This window comes from Ranitomeya variabilis, chromosome 4 (genome assembly GCF_051348905.1).
Source record: "Ranitomeya variabilis isolate aRanVar5 chromosome 4, aRanVar5.hap1, whole genome shotgun sequence".
NCBI lineage: Eukaryota > Metazoa > Chordata > Amphibia > Anura > Dendrobatidae > Ranitomeya > Ranitomeya variabilis.
The window spans coordinates 726,770,097-726,791,976 of NC_135235.1; the positions used below are offsets into that span (position 1 = coordinate 726,770,097).

Genomic DNA, 21,880 nt, shown 5'->3' on the forward strand with positions numbered 1-21,880 from the left:
CCATAGTCTCCGCTGGGTTGGATTCTGCCTCGGTACACTGCGAGGGCAATGTTCTGGTCTGAGTCAAAGGAACAGCATAGTAATCTGGCTGTGGCTGTGCATCTGTGCACTCCATGTCCGATTCAACTTCTAATGGGCATGGCCTGTTAACTGTTTCACTGTCTAAATCAGGAACGGTATGTGTAAAGAGCTCCATAGAGTAACCTGTTGTGTCGACTGACGCATCCTTCACTGTTGTTCTGGGTGAAGGACGCAAGGAAGCGACTTGTTCCTGACCGGGAGCATCCACTGACGATGCACTGCTGACATTTGGCACTTTCCGAGGAGGAGGCGAAAGAGCTAGAGGCAGAGTCAGCAATGAAAGCCAATACTTGTTCCTCCTGCTCCGGCTTCAAAAGTGGTTTTCCTACTCCCAGAAAAGAGAGCGTTCGAGGCCTTGTGTAGCCAGACGACGAACCTGGCTCAACAACTCGAGACTTAGGTGCTGTACTGCTTTTACCACGACCACCTGATGCTCCACCACCACTACCATCATTACCAGCTGACAATGACCGCCCACGGCCACGACCTCTTCCACTAGACTTCCTCATTGTTTGCAAAACGTAACCAAAGTAACAGTATTTGTTACTGTAAAACAACTTATAAGGTGAACTCAAACTTCTGTAGGATTTATATATACCTTTATAGGTGCCTGACACTGAAAGGAAAATCAGGCCCAATGTTACACACTGGTTTTCGGTGGCACACAATGAGAGACAGATGCCACACACAGGACTGGCACAGAGGCAGACTTGCCAATCTTTATCTCCCACTATTAATTTTTTTTTTTACAGGGAGAATTTACCCCTCCAAAAAAAAGGCCCAATATTACACACTGGTTTTCGGTGGCACACAATGAGAGACAGATGCCACACACAGGACTGGCACAGAGGCAGACTTGCCAATCTTTATCTCCCACTATTAATTTTTTTTTTTTACAGTGAGAATTTACCAAAAAAAAAAAGGCCCAATATTACACACTGGTTTTCGGTGGCACACAATCAGAGACAGATGCCACACACAGGACTGGCACAGAGGCAGACTTGCCAATCTTTATCTCCCACTATTATTTTTTTTTTTTACAGGGAGAATGTACCCCCCCCCAAAAAAAGGCCCAATATTACACACTGGTTTTCGGTGCCACACAATGAGAGACAGATGCCACACACAGGACTGGCACAGAGGCAGACTTGCCAATCTTTATCTCCCACTATTAATTTTTTTTTTGACAGGGAGAATTTACCCCCCCCCCCAAAAAAAAAGGCCCAGTATTACACACTGGTTTTCGGTGGCACACAAGGAGAGACAGATGCCACACACAGGACTGGCACAGAGGCAGACTTGCCAATCTTTATCTCCCGCTATTTTTTATTTTTTTTTTTTTTTCAGGGAGAATTAAAAAAAAAAAAAAAAAAAAAAACAATATTACACACTAGGTTTTCTGTGGCACACAATGAGAGACAGATGCCACACACAGCACTGGCACAGAGGCAGACTTGCCAATCTTTATCTCCCTGCAGTAATCTCAGAAAAGTATGGCAGGCAGCTATAAAAAGGACTGCTGCACACAAAAGTGAGGACAAACAAACAAGATAGCTGTGCAGAAAGGAAGGAACAACAGGATTTGTGCTTTGAAAAAAGCAGTTGGTTTGCACAGCGGCGTACACACACAGCAACGCGGCTATCAGGGAGCCTTCTAGGGCAGCCCAATGAGCTACAGCGCTGAGGAAAAAAAAATGTAGCTTCCACTGTCCCTGCAAACAAAAGGTGGTGTTGGACAGTGGAAATTGCTACAGCACAAGCGGTTTGGGGGTGAATGTACCCTGAAAAAAACACTATCCCTGCTTCTGACGAAGCGGCACCTCTCCCTACACTCAGATCAGCAGCAGTAAGATGGCGGTCGGCGGGAACGCCCCTTTATAGCCCCTGTGACGCCGCAGAAAGCAAGCCAATCACTGCAATGCCCTTCTCTAAGATGGTGGGGACTGAGATCTATGTCATCACGCTGCCCACACTCTGCGTCCACCTTCATTGGCTGAGAAATGGCGCTTTTAGCGTCATTGAAACGTGACTTTGGCGCGAAAGTCGCGTACCGCATGGCCGACCCCACACAGGGATCGGGTCGGGTTTCATGAGACGCCGACTTTGCCAAAAGTCGTCGACTTATGAAAATGATCGATCCGTTTCGCTCAACCCTAGTGCTCACTATGCATCTAGATAAGTTCCTTGGGGCGTCTAGTTTCCAAAATGGGGTCACTTGTGGGGGAGCTCCAATGTTTAGGCACACGGGGGCTCTCCAAACGCGACATGGTGTCCGCTAAAGATTGGAGCCAATTTTTCATTCAAAAAGTCAAATTGCGCTCCTTCCCTTCCGAGTTCTGCCGTGCGCCCAAACAGTGGTTTACCCCCACATATGAGGTATCAGCGTACTCAGAACAAATTGGACAACAACTTTCTTGGTCCAGTTTCTCCTTTTACCCTTGGGAAAATAAAAAAATTGTTGCTAAAAGATCATTTTTGTGACTAAAAAGTTAAATGTTCATTTTTTTCCTTCCATGTTGCTTCTGCTGCTGTGAAACACCTGAAGGGTTAATAAACTTCTTGAATGTGGTTTTGAGCACCTTGAGGGGTGCAGTTTTTAGAATGGTGTAACTTTTGGGTATTTTCAGCCATATAGAACCCTCAAATTAACTTCAAATGTGAGGTGGTCCCTAAAAAAAATGGTTTTGTAAATTTTGTTGTAAAAATGAGAAATCACTGGTCAAATTTTAACCCTTATAACTTCCTAGCAAAAAAAAATGTTGTTTTCAAAATTGTGCTGATGTAAAGTAGACATGTGGGAAATGTTATTTATTAACTATTTTGTGTCACATAACTCTGGTTTAACAGAATAAAAATTCAAAATGTGAAAATTGCGAAATTTTCAAAATTTTCGCCAAATTTCCGTTTTTTTTTCACAAATAAACTCAGAAATTATCGACCTAAATTTACCACTAACATGAAGCCCAATATGTCACGAAAAAACAATCTCAGAATCGCTAGGATCCGTTGAAGCGTTCCTGAGTTATTACCTCATAAAGGGACACTGGTCAGAATTGCAAAAAAAGGCCAGGTCATTAAGGCCAAAATAGGCTGGATCATGAAGGGGTTAAGCCAGGTTAATAATGGAGATGTGTCAAGACCTGTTAGTATAATGGCTATAATGGTATACAAAACCTGTTTCCACCGCAGGCAAGGAAAAGGTTCACCCGCACCTGCTCTCAGCTCAAATGACGCTCCATTGGACTTGTTCACACCCCAATCGTGGGGTCTGAGTATTGGCCTTCTTTTCCTTGCCTGCGGTGAAAACAGGTTTTGTATACCATTATAGCCTGGGTCCCATTAACATTACTTGCTGAACAGGGACCACATGGTCTTGGAAACATACAGATTTACCGTATATACTCGAGTATAAGCCGACCTGAGTATAAGCCGACCCCCCTAATTTTGCCACAAAAAACTGGGAAAACTTATTGACTCGAGTATAAGCCTAGGGTGGAAAATGCAGCAGCTACCGGTAAATGTCAAAAATAAAAATAGATACCAATAAAAGTAAAATAAATTGAGACATCAGTAGGTTGTGTTTTTGACTATCCATATTGAATCTGGAGCCCCATATAATGCTCCATACAGTTCATGATGGGCCCCATAAGATGCTCCATACAAAATACGCCCCTTATAATGCTGCACAAAGGTTAATAATGGCCCCATAAGATGCTCTATAGAAACATTTGCCCCATACAATGCTGCATAAAGGTTGATGGCCCCATAAGATGATCCACACATTATGCCCCATACATTGTGGCCCCATAGATGCTCCACACATTGTGGCCCCATAGATGCTCCACACATTGTGGCCCCATAGATGCTCCAAACATTGTGGCCCCATAGATGCTCCACACATTGTGGCCCCATAGATGCTTCACACATTGTGGCCCCATAGATGCTCCACACATTGTGGCCCCATAGAAGCTCCAAACATTGTGGCCCCATAGAAGCTCCAAACATTGTGGCCCCATAGAAGCTCCAAACATTGTGGCCCCATAGAAGCTCCAAAGATTGTGGCCCCATAGAAGCTCCAAAGATTGTGGCCCCATAGAAGCTCCAACATTGTGGCCCCATAGAAGCTCCCAACATTGCGGCGCCATAGAAGCTCCAAACATTGTGGCCCCATAGAAGCTCCAAACATTGTGGCCCCATAGAAGCTCCAAACATTGTGGCCCCATAGAAGCTCCAAACATTGTGGCCCCATAGAAGCTCCAAACATTGTGGCCCCATAGAAGCTCCAAACATTGTGGCCCCATAGATGCTCCAAACATTGTGGCCCCATATGCTGTTGCTGCGATTAAAATAAAAAAAAAAATCACATACTCACCTCTCTTCGCTCCGGCCCCGGCACTTGCGATAGTCACCTTCCTCGTTCCAGGCGCCGCTCTGTCTTCCATCCTCCGCACTGACTGTTCAGGCAGAGGGCGGCGCGCACACTAATCGCGTCATCGCGCCCTCTGACCTGAACGGTGCAGAGGATGGAAGAGAGCGCGGCGCGCAGCGATGGAACGAGGAAGGTGACTATCGCGCACTGCTCACCTCCCCCGATATATACTCACCTGCTCCCGGACGGTCCCTGGCAGCGTCTCACTGTCAGATGGTCTCCGGGAGCCGGTGGCATCTTCCGGTGTTCAGCGGTCACGTGATGTGTTCACGTGACCGCTGAACACAGGAAGATACCGCCGGCTCCCAGAGACCATCGGACATGCAGGGACTGAGCTAGGAACAGGTGAGTATGTCACCGCGCCGCTCCCCCTCCCCCGCCAACCCCCCAGCTGCCATTGACTCGAGTATAAGCCGAGAGGGTCACTTTCAGCCCAAAAAAGTGGGCTGAAAATCTCGGCTTATACTCAAGTATATACGGTACTTAGCCTGGTTTCTTCAGGCGAGACTAAACTTAACGTTTTGTTCAGGACTGACCATGTTCCTTCCCACCTTATTGGTTACATGGTACTGTGAATAGTTAGGTCAGTGTATTAACCTGCATGTATTTATGGTATGCATAATATTATACACAAGATTTGTAATTATATATGCAGTTTCATTGTCATTAAGGGATTTTCACATGCATGTTCTGGAGCTTATATCCGCAATTTGAGATTGAGCAGGCAGCTGCGGTGGATCATGGATTTTATTATAAGGCATGACCATTGAGTATTTCACATTGTGTTTTTAAATGTTTTTAATTGTTAGTGTGTCTTATGTGCTTTGTTTATTTTGTGCAATTGAAAAAAAATCTTTTGGCACGTTTAATGAGTTTGGGTGTTCCCTGCTATATGGGCATGCTTTTTCTCGTTTTGGTTTTTGACTGTTGCATTTTTTGCCCATGATGAGCCCCTCATAGTTATATACATGGTGGTGCCCTCCACATCCCTCTTTGTTTCTGGATATAACACAGACAGCCACGTAGTATATAGCACAGCCACATAGTACATAGCACAGCCACGTAGTATATAGCACAGCCCACGTAGTATATAACAGAGACAGCCACGTAGTATATATCACTGCCACCTAGTATATAGCACAGCCCACGTAGTATATAACACAGACAGCCACATAGTATATAACACAGACAGCAACGTAGTATATAGCACAGCCATGTATATAATACTCTAGCGTGGGAAAATATTTTGAAAAAAAATATTCTGGGGTGCTATATACTACATGTTTCGTGTTTCCCACGTAGTATATAGCACAGCCACGTGATATATATATAACACAGCAACGTAGTATATAGCAGCCACATAGTATATAACACAGCCCACGTAGTATATAACACAAACAGCAACATAGTATATAACACAGCCATGTAGTATATAGCAGCCACGTAGTATATAACACAGCCCACGTAGTATATAACACAGACAGCCACATAATATATAACACAGCCATGTAGTATATAGCAGCCACGTAGTATATAACACAGCCCACGTAGTATATAACACAGACAGCCACATAATATATAACACAGGCCACGTAGTATATAACACAGACAGCAACGTAGTATATAGCACAGCCAGTATATACTACTCTAGCGTGGGAAAATATTCTGAAAAAAAAATATTCTGGGGTGCTATATACTACGTGTTTCCCACATAGTATATAGCACAGCCACGTAGTATATAACACAGGCCACGTAGTATATAACAGACAGCAACATAGTATATAACACAGCCATGTAGTATATAGCAGCCACGTAGTATATAACACAGCCCACGTAGTATATCACAACCCACATAGTATATAGCACAGCCACATAGTATATAACACATCCCACGTAGTATATAGCACATCCACGTAGTATATAGCACAGCCCACGTAGTATATAGCACAGCCCACGTAGTATATAGCACAGCCCACGTAGTATATAGCACAGCCACGTAGTATATAGCACAGCCACGTAGTATATAGCAGCCATATAGTATATAAGACAGCACACGTAGTATATAGCACAGCCCATGTAGTATATAGCACAGCCCATGTAGTATATAGCACAGCCCATGTAGTATATAGCACAGCCACGTAGTATATAGCACAGCCACGTAGTATATAGCAGCCACGTAGTATATAGCAGCCATGTAGTATATAACACAGCCCACGTAGTATATAGCAGCCATGTAGTATATAACAGCCCACGCAGTATATAACAGACAGCCACGTAGTATATAGCAGCCACGTAGTATATAGCAGCCATATAGTATATAACACAGCCCACGTAGTATATAGCAGCCATGTAGTATATAACAGCCCACGCAGTATATAACACAGCCCACATAGTATATAGCAGTGTGGCCACCATATCCATGTTAAAAAAAGAATTAAAATAGAAAATAGTAATAAAAAATAATATTCTCACCTTCCGGCGTCCACAGAAGCTGTCCCGATGCTCGTGATGCTCCCGCCAGGTCCGTTCCCAGTGATGCTTTGCGGCAATAACCCGTGATGACGTAGTGGTCTCGCAAAACCGCTAAGGCTACTTTCACACTAGCGTTAACTGCAATACGTTGCAATGCGTCGTTTTGCCGAAAAAACGCATCCTGCAAAAGTACTTGCAGGATGCGTTTTTTCTGCATTGACTAACATTAGCGACGCATTGACACACGTCGCAACCGTCGTGTGACAGTTGTGCCGTGTTGTGGCGGACCGTCAGGCGCAAAAAACGTTACATGTAACGTTTTTTGCTCCCGACGGTCCGCTTTTTCCGATCGCGCATGCGCGGCCGGAACTCCGCCCCCACCTCCCCGCACTTCCCCGCACCTCACAATGGGGCAGCGGATGCGCTGGAAAAATGCATCCGCTGCCCCCGTTGTGCGGCGGAGACAACGCTAGCGTCGGTGACGTCGGCCCGACGCACTGCGACGGACCGAGCCCGACGCTAGTGTGAAAGTAGCCTAAGTCATCTGGGGGAATCGCAATGCATCACTGGGAACGGAAGCTGCCGGCAGCATCGCGAGGAGCGGGACAGCTTTGGTGGACACCGGAAGGTGAGAATAGCACGATTTTATATTTTTTTTTATTATTTTTAACATTACATCCCGTGCCGCGACCAATCAGAGAGATATATATAATTAGTTCACTTCCGTCTGTTACGGAATATATATATATCTACTATATAATTGTCTAAGGGGTACTTCCGTCTTTCTGTCTGTCCTTCTTTCTGTCGCGGTTATTTGTTTGCTGATTGGTCTCGGCAGCTGCCTGTCATGGCTGCCGCGACCAATCAGCGACGCGCACAGTACAGAAGAAAATGGCCGCTCCTTACTCCCCACACTCACTGCCCTGCGCCCACATACACCCCTCTGCTCACCGCTCACACAGGGTTAATGTCGGCGGTAACGGACCGCGTTATGCCGCGGGTAACGCACTCCGTTACCGCTGCTATTAACCCTGTGTGACCACCTTTTTACTATTCATGCTGCCTATGCGGCATGAATAGTAAAACGATCTAATGTTAAAAATTAATTTAAAAAAATAAAAAATCGTTATATACTCACCGTCCGTCGGCCCCTTAATCGACAACAGGCCTGCCTGACGCTCCGGTGACCGCTCCATGCTGCGATCTCGCGAGACCACAATGCACTCCTGGGACCGGAGCGCGCGAGGAGCGTCGGTAAAGGCCTCACGTCGGTAAATGCCTCGCTTGGATCCGGGAGCTCCGGAAGGTGAGTATATAACTATTTTTTATTTTATTTCTTTTTTTTAACAGGGATATGATGCCCACATTGCTATATACTGCGTGGGCTGGGCAATATATTACATGGGCTATGCAATATACTCCGTGCGCTGGGCAATATACTACATGGGCTGCGCAATATACTCCGTGCGCTGGGCAATATACTACGTGGCTGTGCTATGTACTACGTGGCTGGGCAATATACTACGTGACTATACAACTTGGGCTGTGCAAAATACAACTTGGGCTGCGCAATATACTACGTGGGCTGGGCAATATACTAAGTAGGCTGCGCAATGTACTGCGTGGTCTGCGCAATGTACTGCGTGGGCTGCGCAATGTACTGCATGGCCTGTGCAATATACTACGTGGCCTGTGCTATACACTACGCATACATATTCTAGAATACCCGATGCGTTAGAATCGGGCCACCATCTAGTATATATATAAATATAATATGGAGTATATATAATATATACACACACACCTACCTTTACGATGTGTAGACATTTATTCTATCTATTCTAACCTGTCAGGGTGATTTTACTGTACACCGCACTGAATTGCCGGCTTTTCTATAGGACACCCGTGCATATTTCTCGCAAGTCACACACATGGTCAGTGTGTAATCCGTATTTTTCTCACCCCCATAGACTTTCATTGGCGGATTTTTTTGAGCAATACGCTGACAAACGCAGCATGCTGCAATTTTCTCAGCCCGTTAAATACGGCCGAGAAATATATGGCAGATAGGAACTGCCCCATAAAGAATCATTGGTCCGTGTGCAATGCGTTGTTTTTCCACCTCTCATACGTCCGTAAAACTCTCTAGTGTGACGCCGACCTTAGGCTGTAGCACAGAATGCTTTTTGCTGGGGGTTTTTTACGTGTGTTAATGCTCCAAAAAACGTAATGGAATACTAAAGCAAAGTAATTCAATGACAATCCTGAAGTGTTCTACACATTATCAGTAAATTTCTGTCTGTATTTGCAGCTTTTATTTTCTGCAGCATGTCAATTCTTTTTGCGTTTCAGAGTCAGTCAAATCTGCAGCAAAAATGCTTGTGTAAAAAGGTTTGCGGATGTGCTGCCAAAAACACAGCAAATTGTCAAAGGGAATTAATGTCAGAAGGAGGAAGAGTGTGTGGGCGGAGAATATGTGCGCGTATGTGTGTGTGGGCGGAGAATATGTGCGTGTGTGACTGTGTGTGTGTACTCATGCGATGTGTATACCCAGGCGTTATCTTATGTCACTACTACTCCCATCCGGCTATGTCTTTTGACAGGAGGTAATCGTTCCCGCAGTGTATCACTGAGCCGCCGTGAGAGTTCACTGGAGTTAATCAGTTAATCAGCTGATCAGCTCCGGTGCTCTCACTTAAGGCATCGCTGCGTGGGAAAGTTCTCACATCGGTAGTGCCGTAAGTGAGTGCATCGGAGTTGATGAACTCTGGTGAACTCTCACGGCAGCGCAGTGATACACTGCGGGAATAATTACCTCCTGTCAGTGTATCGCCGGAGGCCGGGTAGAGCAGTCACAGCTCCTGATGTGACTGTTCTACACGTGAGATCGCCGTGGGACACTCAGTATTAAATGGACTACGGTGGACAGGATAGTATTATATGTTGGGTTATCATTTTTTGATTGTTTGCAGGAGACAAGGGAGTTCGGAGATAAGGCGTTCAGTAAGTATGGTAAATTTTGATTAAATAAAGGAGTCTGTGATTATTTCAAATAAAGGACTTTCTTCTGGGTGTCTGTGTTTTATACAATATCACTATGGTTCGTAATGGATAGGTGTCTTATAGACGCCTCTTCCTTACTAACCTGTGGGCTTAATGTCACCTCATAATACAAAGGTGACATCAACCCCACAAATGTTAACCACACTTGCCACCGCTACAGGGCAAGTGGGAAGAGCGAGGATAAGTGCCAGAATTGGTGCCTCTATAAGATGCAACATTTCTGGGGCGGCTGAGAGCTGATGTTTCTAATCTAACCTGGGGGGATGCCAATGGCCCCTTCCCAGGCTATTAATATCAGCCCACAGCTGTTTGCCTAACCTTTGCTGGTTTGATTTTATAGGGGGAACCCATGTCAATATTTTTTTCTGGGGTTTCCCTGTAAACTAGCCAGTAAAGGCTAAGCAAACAGCTTTGAGCTGATATTAATACTCGTAGCCTGCGAACCTTTGGCTATTGGTTCCTTCTCAGACTATTAATATCAGCTGTCGGCTTTTCCTCTGCTGGTTATGAAAATTAAGTGGGAGGCCACACAATTTTTTTTTAAATATTTTGAAATATAAACAGATATTGCATTTCACGCAGATTTCTGATAATTGTTTTTTTGTTACAGCATATGTAGGTTAATTATGTTAATGCTCCTACATAGGCTGGTGTGTGTCTGTCTTTATTTAATATTAATGATGGTATCTGGCTGAAGAGGTTTAGCAAGGAAATGACATCACAACTATTTTTTTTTTTTTTAATATATCTTTATTTAGCTCTTTAGATTCACAAAAATGCTGAAAAACCGCATGTATTGTCAGCTGCGGTTTTCTGCCAAGGGATGCAGAAACCTTGCAGAAATTTCTGCAAGCAAATACACAATGTGCATATTTCTTGTTGAAATTAATGAAATATTGGCCTTTTACAATAGTTTATATTGCTATCAGTCCCATACTCTAATTACCCCAAAGAGGTTTTGCCGTTAGTTGCTAATTTTTTTGTAATACTTTTTTAATAAAAAGACTGTTTAGCTTGATTATTTCAGTAGGTGTGTTAGTCGTAGTTTTGCCCATCTTCCTTTTACCTTTTCTTTATCCCCTTTACATCTGGACTTACACACAGACCCCTAGGCTTGGGCCACATTGATACAGTCATATGAAAAAGTTTGGGCACCCCTATTAATCTTAAGCTTAATGTTTTATAAAAATTGTTTTTTTTGCAACAGCTATTTCAGTTTCATATATCTAATAACTGTTGGACACAGTAATGTTTCTGCCTTGAAATGAGGTTTATTGTACTAACAGAAAATGTGCAATCTGCATTCAAACAAAATTTGACAGGTGCATAAGTATGGGCACCCTTATCATTTTCTTGTTTTAAATACTTCTACCTACTTTTTACTGACTTACTAAAGCACTTTTTTTGGTTTTGTAACCTCATTGAGCTTTGAACTTCATAGCTAGGTGTATGCAATCATGAGAAAAGCTACTTAAAGTGGCCACTTGCAAGTTGTTCTCCTGTTTGAATCTCCTCTGAAGAGTGGCATCATGGGCTCCTCAAAACAACTGTCAAATGATCTGAAAACAAAGATTATTCAACATAGTTGTTCAGGGGAAGGATACAAAAAGCTGTCTCAGAGGTTTAACCTGTCAATTTTCACTGTGAGGAACATAGTAAGGAAATGGAAGAACACAGGTACAGTTCTTGTTAAGGCCAGAAGTGGCAGGCCAAGAAAAACATCAGAAAGGCAGAGAAGAAGAATGGTGAGATCAGTCAAGGACAATCCTCAGACAATCTCCAGAGAGCTGCAGCATCAACTTGCTGCAGATGGTGTCACTGTGCATCGGTCAACTATACAACGCACTGTGTTTTTTTGCCGCCATGCATAACGCCTTTTTGTATTACCAAACAACTCAATCTTGTTTTCATCAGTCCACAGGACCTTGTTCCAAAAAGAAATTGGCTTCTCCAAATGTGCTTTTGCATACCTCAGCCGACTCTGTTTGTGGCATGCTTGCAGAAACTGCTTCTTTCGCATCACTCTCCCATGCAGCTTCTCCTTGTGCAAAGTGCGTTGTATAGTTGACCGATGCACAGTGACACCATCTGCAGCAAGTTGATGCTGCAGATCTCTGGAGGTGGCCTGAGGATTGTCCTTCACTGATCTCACCATTCTTCTTCTCTGCCTTTCTGATGTTTTTCTTGGCCTGCCACTTCTAGCCTTAACAAGAACTGTACCTGTATTCTTCCATTTCCTTACTATGTTCCTCACAGTGGAAATTGAGAGGTCAAACCTCTGAGACAGCTTTTTGTATCCTTCCCCTGAACAACTATGTTGAATAATCTTTGTTTTCAGATCATTTGACAGTTGTTTTGAGGAGCCCATGATGCCACTCTTCGGAGGAGAACAACTTGCAAGTGGCCACTTTAAGTAGCTTTTCTCATGATTGCATACACCTAGCTATGAAGTTCAAAGCTCAATGAGGTTACAAAACCAAAAAAAGTGCTTTAGTAAGTCGGTCAAAAGTAGGTAGGAGTATTTAACCCCTTCCCGACCTTTGACGCCACGTAGGCGTCATGAAAACCCGTGCCAATCCGACCCATGACGCCTATGTGGCGTCATGGAATGATCGTGTCCCTGCAGATCGGGTGAAAGGGTTAACTCCAATTTCACCCGATCTGCATGGACAGGGGGAGTGGTACTTCAGCCCAGGGGGGGTGGCTTCACCCCCCCCGTGGCTACGATCGCTCTGATTGGCAGTTTCACTTTCAACAGCCAATCAGAGCGATTTGTAATATTTCACCTAAAAAACTGGTGAAATATTACAATCCAGCCATGGCCGATGCTGCAATATCATCGGCCATGGCTGGAAACACTTGTGACCCCCCCACCCCACCGATCGCCCCCCCAAGCCACCGATCTGTCCCGTAGTCCCCTCCGTCCTGTGCTCCGCTCCCCCGTCCTCCTGTCCGCTCCCCCCGTGCTCCTATGTCACCCCCCCGTGCTCCGACGCTTCCCCCGTGCCCCAATCTCCCCCCCCTTATACTTACCGAGGCTCCTGGTGTCGGTCCGTCTGCTCCATGGGCGCCGCCATCTTCCAAAATGGCCGTTCGGCAGATTCGTTACAAGTACATTTTGATCGCTGTGGTAGGCTCTATCACAGCGATCAAAATAAAAAAAATAATAAATAAACCCCCCCTTTATCACCCCCATAGGTAGGGACAATAATAAAATAAAGAAAATATATTTTTTTCTTTTTCCACTAGGGTTAGGGTTAGAACTAGGTTTAGAACTAGGGGTAGGGTTAGGGGTAGGGTTAGGGTTAGGGTTATGGCATGTGCACACAGTGCGGATTTGGCCGCGGATCCGCAGCGGATTGGCCGCGGATCCGCAGCGGATTGGCCGCTGCGAATTCATAGCAGTTTTCCATCAGGTTTACAGTACCATGTACACCTATGGAAAACCAAATCCGCTGTGCCCATGGTGCAGAAAATTCCGTGCAGAAATGCTGCGTTGTATTTTCCGCAGCATGTCAATTCTTTGTGCGGATTCCGCAGCGTTTTACACCTGTTCCTCAATAGGAATCCGCAGGTGAAATCCGCACAAAAAAACAATGGAAATCTGCTGTAAATCCGCAGGTAAAACGCAGTGCCTTTTACCTGCAGATTTTTCAAAAATCGTGCGGAAAAATCTCACACGAATCTGCAACGTGGGCACATAGCCTTAGGGTTAGGTTTGGAATTAGAGTTAGGGTTGGAATTAGGGCTAGGGTTGGAAATAGGGTTAAGATTAGGCTTGTGGTTAGGGTTACGGATAGGCTTAGGGGTGTGTTGGGGTTACAGTTGTGGTTAGGGTTGGGATTAGGGTTAGGATTAGGGTTACGGGTGTGTTGGGGTTAGGGTTGTGGTTAGGGGTGTGTTGGGGTTAGGGTTGTGATTAGGGTTATGGCTACAGTTGGGATTAGGATTAGGGGTGTGTTGGGGTTAGTGTTGAAGTTAGAATTGAGGGGTTTCCACTGTTTAGGCACATCAGGGGTCTCCAAACGCAACATGGCGCCACCATTGATTCCAGCCAATCTTGCGTTCAAAAAGTCAAATGGTGCTCCCTCCCTTCCAAGCCCCGACGTGCGCCCAAACAGTGGTTTACCCCCACATTTGGGGTACCAGCGTACTCAGGACAAACTGGGCAACAACTGTTGGGGTCCAATTTCTCCTGTTACCCTTGCAAAAATAAAAAATTACTTGCTAAAATATAATTTTTGAGGAAAGAACAATTATTTTTTATTTTCACGGCTCTGCGTTATAAACTTCTGTGAAGCACTTGGGGGTTGAAAGTGCTCACCACACATCTAGATAAGTTCCTTCGGGGGTCTAGTTTCCAAAATGGGGTCACTTGTGGGGTGTTTCTACTGTTTAAGCACATCAGGGGCTCTGCAAATGCAATGTGACGCCCGCAGACCATTCCATCAAAGTCTGCATTTCAAATGTAACTACTTCCCTTCCGAGCCCTGACGTGTGCCCAAACAGTGGTTTACCCCCACGTATGGGGTATCAGCGTACTCACAACAAACTGGGCAACAAATATTGGGGTCCAATTTCTCCTGTTACCCTTGTGAAAATAAAAAATTGCTTGCTAAAACATCTTTTTTGAGGAAAGAAAAATGATTTTTTATTTTCATGGCTCTGCGTTGTAAACTTCTGTGAAGCACTTGGGGGTTGAACGTGCTCACCACACATCTAGATAATTTCTTTGGAGGGTATAGTTTCCAAAATGGGGTCACTTGTGGGGGGTTTCTACTGTTTAGGCATATCAGGGGCTCTGCAAACGTAACATGATGCCCGCAGACCATTCCATCAAAGTCTGCATTCCAAAACGTCACTACTTCCCTTCCGAGCCCCGGCATATGCCCAAACAGTGGTTTACCCCAACATATGGGGTATCCGCGTACTCAGGAGAAACTGGACAACAACTTTTGCAGTCAAATGAAGTCTCCTGTTACCCTTGCAAAAATAAAAAATTCTGGGCTAAAAAAATATTTTTGAGGAAAGGAAACACATTTATTATTTTCACGGCTCTGCGTTATAAACTTCTGTGAAGCACTTGGGGGTTCAAAGTGCTCACCACACATCTAGATAAGTTCCCTTGGGGGTCTAGTTTCCAAAATGGAGTCACTTGTGGGGAGTTCCTACTGTTTAGGCACATCAGGGGCTCTGCAAACGCAACCTGACGCCCGCAGAGCATTCCATCAAAGTCTGCATTTCAAAACGTCACTACTTCCCTTCCGAACCCCGACGTGTGCCAAAACAGTGGTTTACCCCCACATATGGGGTATCAGCGTACTCAGAAGAAACTGGACAACAACTTTTGGGGTCCAATTTCTCCTGTTACTCTTGGGAAAATAAAAAATTGTGGGCTAAAAAAATCATTTTTGAGAAAAGAAAAATTATTTTTTATTTTCATGGCTCTGCGTTATAAACTTCTGTGAAGCACTTGGGGGTTCAAAGTGCTCACCACACATCTAGGTTAGTTCCTTGGGAGGTCTAGTTTCCAAAATAGGGTCACTTGTGCGGGAGCTCCAATGTTTAGGCACACAGGGGCTCTCCAAACGCGACATGGTGTCCGCTAATGATTGGAGCTAATTTTCCATTCAAAAAGCCAAATGGCGTGCCTTCTCTTCCGAGCCCTGCCATGCGCCCAAACAGTGGTTTACCCCCACATATGGGGTATCATCGTACTCAGGACAAACTGGACAACAACATTTGGGGTCCAATTTCTCCTATTACCCTTGAGAAAATAAAAAATTCTGGGCTAAAAATCATTTTTGAGGAAAGAAAAATTATTTTTTATTTTCACGGCTCTGCGTTATAAACCTCTGTGAAGCACCTGGGGGTTATAAGTGCTCACTATGCATCTAGATAAGTTCCTTGGGGGATCTAGTTTCCAAAATGGGGTCACTTGTAGGGGATCTCCAATGTTTAGGCACACAGGGGCTCTCCAAACGCGACATGGTGTCCGCTAACGATTGGAGCTAATTTTCCATTCAAAAAGTCAAATGGCACGCCTCCCCTTCCGAGCCTTGCCGTGCACCCAAACAGTGGTTTACCCCCACATATGAGGTATCGGCGTACTCGGGAGAAATTGCCCAACAAATTTTAGGATCCATTTTATCCTGTTGCCCATGTGAAAATGAAAAAATTGAGGCTAAAAGAAATTTTGTGTGAAAAAAAAGTACTTTTTCATTTTTACGGATCAATTTGTGAAGCACCTGGGGGTTTAAAGTGCTCACTATGCTTCTAGATAAGTTCCTTGGGAGGTCTAGTTTCCAATATGGGGTCACTTGTGGGGGAGCTCCAATGTTTAGGCACACGGGGGCTCTCCAAACGCGACATGGTGTCCGCTAAAGATTGGAGCCAATTTTTCATTGAAAAAGTCAAATGGCGCTCCTTCCCTTCCGAGCCCTGCCGTGCGCCCAAACAGTGGTTTACCCCCACATATGAGGTACTCAGGACAAATTGGACAACAACGTTCGTGGTCCAGTTTCTCCTTTTACCCTTGGGAAAATAAAAAAATTTTCGCTAAAAGATCATTTTTGTGACTAAAAAGTTAAATGTTCATTTTTTACTTCCATGTTGCTTCTGCTGCTGTGAAACACCTGAAGGGTTAATAAACTTCTTGAATGTGGTTTTGAGCACCTTGAGGGGTGCAGTTTTTAGAATGGTGTCACTTTTGGGTATTTTCAGCCATATAGAACCCTCAAACTGACTTCAAATGTGAGGTGGTCCCTAAAAAAAATGGTTTTGTAAATTTTGTTGTAAAAATGAGAAATCACTGGTCAAATTTTAACCCTTATAACTTCCTAGCAAAAACAAAATTTGTTTCCAAAATTGTTCTGATGTAAAGTAAACATGTGGGAAATGTTATTTATTAACTATTTTGTGTCACATAACTCTCTGGTTTAACAGAATAAAAATTCAAAATGTGAAAATTGCGAAATTTTCAAAATTTTTGCCAAATTTCCGTTTTTTTCACAAATAAACTCAGAAATTATCGACCTAAATATACCACTAACATGAAGCCCAATATGTCACGAAAAAACAATCTCTCAGAATCGCTAGGATCCGTTGAAGCGTTCCTGAGTTATTACCTCATAAAGGGACTCTGGTCAGAATTGCAAAAAACGGCAAGGTCATTAAGGCCAAAATAGGCTGGGTCATGAAGGGGTTAAAACAAGAAAATGATAAGGGTGCCCATACTTATGCACCTGTCAAATTTAGTTTGAATGCAGATTGCACATTTTCTGTTAGTACAATAAGCCTCATTTCAAAGCAGAAACATTACTGTGTCCAACAGTTATTAGATATATGAAACTGAAATAGCTGTTGCAAAAAACATTTTTTTTTATAAAACATTAAGCTTAAGATTAATAGGGGTGCCCAAACTTTTTCATATGACTGTACTTGCTTTTCAGTAGTATGAGAGGGCAAGAATTGTCAGGTAGTCTGACTACAACCGTGAGAGAAGAGAAAATACAAAATCAAAAGATACGAGTAGTCAGTAAACAAGCCGGGGTCACAACAAGAAACAAATACACAAGCTGGGAGCTGAGTACAGAGGACAACCAGAGGAGAACAAGCCTGTATCTTGCAGCTTCCGGCAATATGCTTCAAGCTTTAGTGGAGTGCGGTGCTTTCCAGTTGGCTGAAGTAGGGTGCAAATTACTCTAGCTGGACAGCATGCACACTCAAACTGCCAGAATGGATGGTACCCCTGCTGGAATGGATGGTATCACAGGTTGCAGGCACCTTAAACTTGGTGTCTCCACAGTCTGTGCCCCCCAGAGCTTCTGGTTCTGTTGTCTCCTCCATTTCCAGCGCCACCTACAGAATGGATAAGCAGACGTCATAGGAGCAGATCCCAGAGAAGATGGGACACAGCATTTACAGATTCATTAATATGACAATGTCAGAAAACCAGAGCAGTACAAATCCCCATAAAGTGACTCCATTTTGGACAGTAGAGCCCTGTGTGAATTAATCTATAGAAGTAGTGACAATTTTGACTCCACAGCCATTTTCCGGTAATTAGCGCGCAGTGAATGTTGGAGAGTAAAAATTGAAAATATACCATTTTATTACCCAACACATAGTGCCCAGATTGTGCTCCAGAAGACACACGCACCATAAATTAAGTGAGTTCTTCTCGCTATAGTAATGTCAAATACATGGATGCTAAATGTGGTTTGGGCACACTGCAAGGCTCCGAAGCGAGGGGGAGATTTAACTTTGGAGGAGTGGATTTTGCAAGATTGGTTTATGAAAGCCATGTTGCTTTTTAAGCCACTACTAATGTAGAAACCTCTGTTTTTCCATTGACAGATGATGGACCTGAGTGGGGATTTGTTTTTTGTAAGATGAGTAGAACTTTTCATTGGTATTATTTTGTCTACATAACATTGTTTCGTGGCTTTTTATTCCATATTTGGGAGGTAGAATGAACAAATAGTTGAACACCACACTCCACTGGTTCATGCCATGAGGTTTTCTATTAGGCTGCCTTCACACTAGCAGTATTTGGTCAGTATTTTACATCAGTATTTGTAAGCCAAAACCAGAAGTGGAACAATTAGAGGAAAGTATAATAGAAACATATGCACCACTTCTACATTTATCACCCACTCCTGGTTTTGGCTTGCAAATACTGTTGTAAAATACTGACCAAATACTGCTAGTGTGATGGCAGCCTTAGACTGTCAACTGTCATTTTGTTGGTGAATAATTCAAATATTTTACATAATTTGAATTATTAATGACAGTTTAAGTAGAAATGTTCAAAAGTTAAATTATTTCAGGATATTCATTGAAAAATAATAATTTGTTTTATTCTTAGCAGATTACTGTACCAGGAGATCAGTGGTGCAGCTGACATCTTCAATTTATAAATCAGATGATCTTGAGATCACACAGGATACAATTGAAGTGAATGTCATTACGCCAGATGTACCATCATCCCTTCACTGCAAAGATCTGTCATCTGATCTTTTGAAACAAGTCCTGTCTTCTGATTCATTACCAACTACTAAGGAAAATCAAAGTCACAAAATAAGCTTTAAAAAACGAACTGTTCCTAAATCAAAGAAGCCGATTTCATTTTCCGACTATGGAAATAGCTTTCCCCCTGAAAAGTCTTTTATTAAACATCAAACAATTCACACAGCAGAGAACAGATTTTCTTGTTCAAAATGCGGGAAATGTTTTAACCAGAAATCAGATTTTGTTAGACACCAAAGAACCCACACAGGGGAGAAGCCTTTTTCCTGTTCAGAATGTGGGAAATGTTTTAACCAGAAATCACATCTTGTTATACACCAAATAACTCACACAGGGGAGAAACCTTTTTCCTGTTCAGAATGTGGGAAATGTTTTAACCAAAAATCATATTTTGTTAGACACCAGAGAATTCACGCAGGTGAGAAGCCTTTTTCATGTTCACAATGTGGGAAATGTTTTAACCAGAAATCATATTTTGTTAGACACCAGCGAATTCACGCAGGTGAGAAGCCTTTTTCATGTTCACAATGTGGGAAATGTTTTAACCAGAAATCATATTTTGTTAGACACCAGATAACTCACACAGGTGAGAAGCCTTTTTCCTGTTCAGAATGTGGGAAATGTTTTAGCCAGAAATCAGATTTGCTTCAGCACCAGAGAATTCACACAGGGGAGAAGCCTTTTTCATGTTCAGAATGTGGGAAATGTTTTAAAAAGAAAGCGCATCTTGTAATGCACCAAAGAACTCACACAGGGGAGAAGCCTTTTTCCTGTTCAGAATGTGGGAAATGTTTTAGCCAGAAATCAGATTTGCTTCAGCACCAGAGAATTCACACAGGGGAGAAGCCTTTTTCATGTTCAGAATGTGGGAAATGTTTTAACAAGAAATCATATCTTATTATACACCAGAGAATTCACACAGGGGAGAAGCCTTTTTCCTGTTCAGAATGTGGGAAATGTTTTTACCAGAAATCACATCTTGTTATACACCAAATAACTCACACAGGGAAGAAGCCTTTTTCCTGTTCAGAATGTGGAAAATGTTTTAACCAGAAATCATATCTTATTATACACCAGAGAATTCACACAGGGGAGAAGCCTTTTTCATGTTCACAATGTGGGAAATGTTTTAACCAGAAATCATATTTTGTTAGACACCAGATAACTCACACAGGTGAGAAGCCTTTTTCCTGTTCAGAATGTGGGAAATATTTTAACAAGAAATCATATCTTGTTATACACCAGAGAATTCACACAGGGGAGAAGCCTTTTTCGTGTTCAGAATGTGGGAAATGTTTTAACCGAAAGTCGGTTCTTGATCGCCATCAGAGAACCCACACAGGGTAGAAGCCTTTTTCATGTTCTTAATGTGGGAAATGTTTTATACGGAAATGGTATTTTCTTAAAGGGACTCTGTCACCTGAATTTGGAGGGAACAATTTTCAGCCATAGAGGCGGGGTTTTCGGGTGTTTGATTCACCCTTTCCTTACCCGCTGGCTGCAATATTGGATTGAAGTTCATTCTCTGTCCTCCATAGTACACGCCTGCGTAAGGCAAGATTGCCTTGTGCAGGCATGTACTACGGAGGACAGAGAATGAACTTCAATCCAATATTGCAGCCAGCATGCAGCCAGCGAACACCCGAAAACCCCGCCTCTATGGCTGAAAATTGTTCCCTCCAAATTCAGGTGACAGAGTCCCTTTAAAGGAATTGTCATGTTTGGCCTTGTTAAAATAAAAAAATCATATTCACCTTCCGTGCCGGTGCTGTTCCAGTGGTATCGTCACTCGCATTCCTGGGACTCATATGAGGTTGTTGCATCACACGAGCCCTGTATCCAGTCAGCCCCAGTTTCACTGTCCCCACCCTCAGACGTATTGAACATGAACAGGAAGCCAGTACTGTGACTTCTCTTTGACTTCCTTTTATTGTTTATTTGTCTGAAGGTGAGAACAGTGAAGCCACCACTAATTGGATGCGGGGCTCATATGACATAAAAACCTGAGCCTCCGAAATGCAAGTGCTGACACTACTGGAACCGACCCAGCATGGGAGGTTTATAGAAGTGTTTATATTTTAACAGGACCAAACATGAGCAATGAGAAGTCAAAATCCCACACAGAGGAGAAGACATTATCAGACCTAGAGTGTGAAAAATGAATTACTGGAAAATATTATTTTGTTGACCATCAAAAATAATTCAAACTATACAGTATACGTTATTGACAAATTGTGCAAAACCATTTAACGGACGTATTATTGAATGAGAGGGAAATTACTTTAGAACTTACTATATTTCTTAGACTATAAGACACACTTTTTTATTAGATAATTTTATTAAGAAAATTACACAATAGGTTTTACAAAGAGACATCAGTAGAACAAAGCTATTTTCAATGTTACATGATATCATTATGTTATTGTTGTACATAAAATACAATAAAGTTGTCATCTTCTTCCATTGATTCGATTTTTTTTTCATTCAAACTAATACAACCCGTCTCCCCAATAACACTCCAGATAAATCTGTATTCATACTATTATTTTTTTTATGATGTGTATACATTAGAATATCTGCCATTGTTATCATAATTACTGTAGTTTGCATGTGTACTCGCCCTACTTATATCATTTAACCTGGATTGATGATACTACAAGTGTTCATGAAGCCAGAAATTGCCATATGTTCTCTCAGGAGTACTCCAGATGGTAGGTCTGGAACATTTATCCAGGATCCCTAGGTGTTGTCAAATTTCCAACCAAATAATATTGTTTTGCTTATTAATTAACTCATTAACTGTCG

The 21,880-nt window shown here is 43.0% G+C and overlaps 1 protein-coding gene across 3 annotated transcripts in view; it reads left to right on the forward strand.

Annotated features, from left to right (window-relative positions):
- LOC143766688 (uncharacterized) overlaps positions 1–21,538 on the forward strand; it is a 57,577-nt gene extending 36,039 nt beyond the window's left edge. For 2 of the 3 annotated variants that reach the window (XM_077254546.1, XM_077254547.1), the window contains exon 7: positions 18,918–21,538. In XM_077254546.1, coding sequence (XP_077110661.1) covers positions 18,918–20,422 — 1,505 coding nt within the window. In that variant the 3' untranslated portion in view covers positions 20,423–21,538. Of the gene's footprint in view, positions 1–18,914 lie in introns of all 3 variants that reach the window. The other variant, XM_077254545.1, reaches the window with a different exon arrangement.
- Positions 21,539–21,880: the final 342 nt, after the last annotated feature.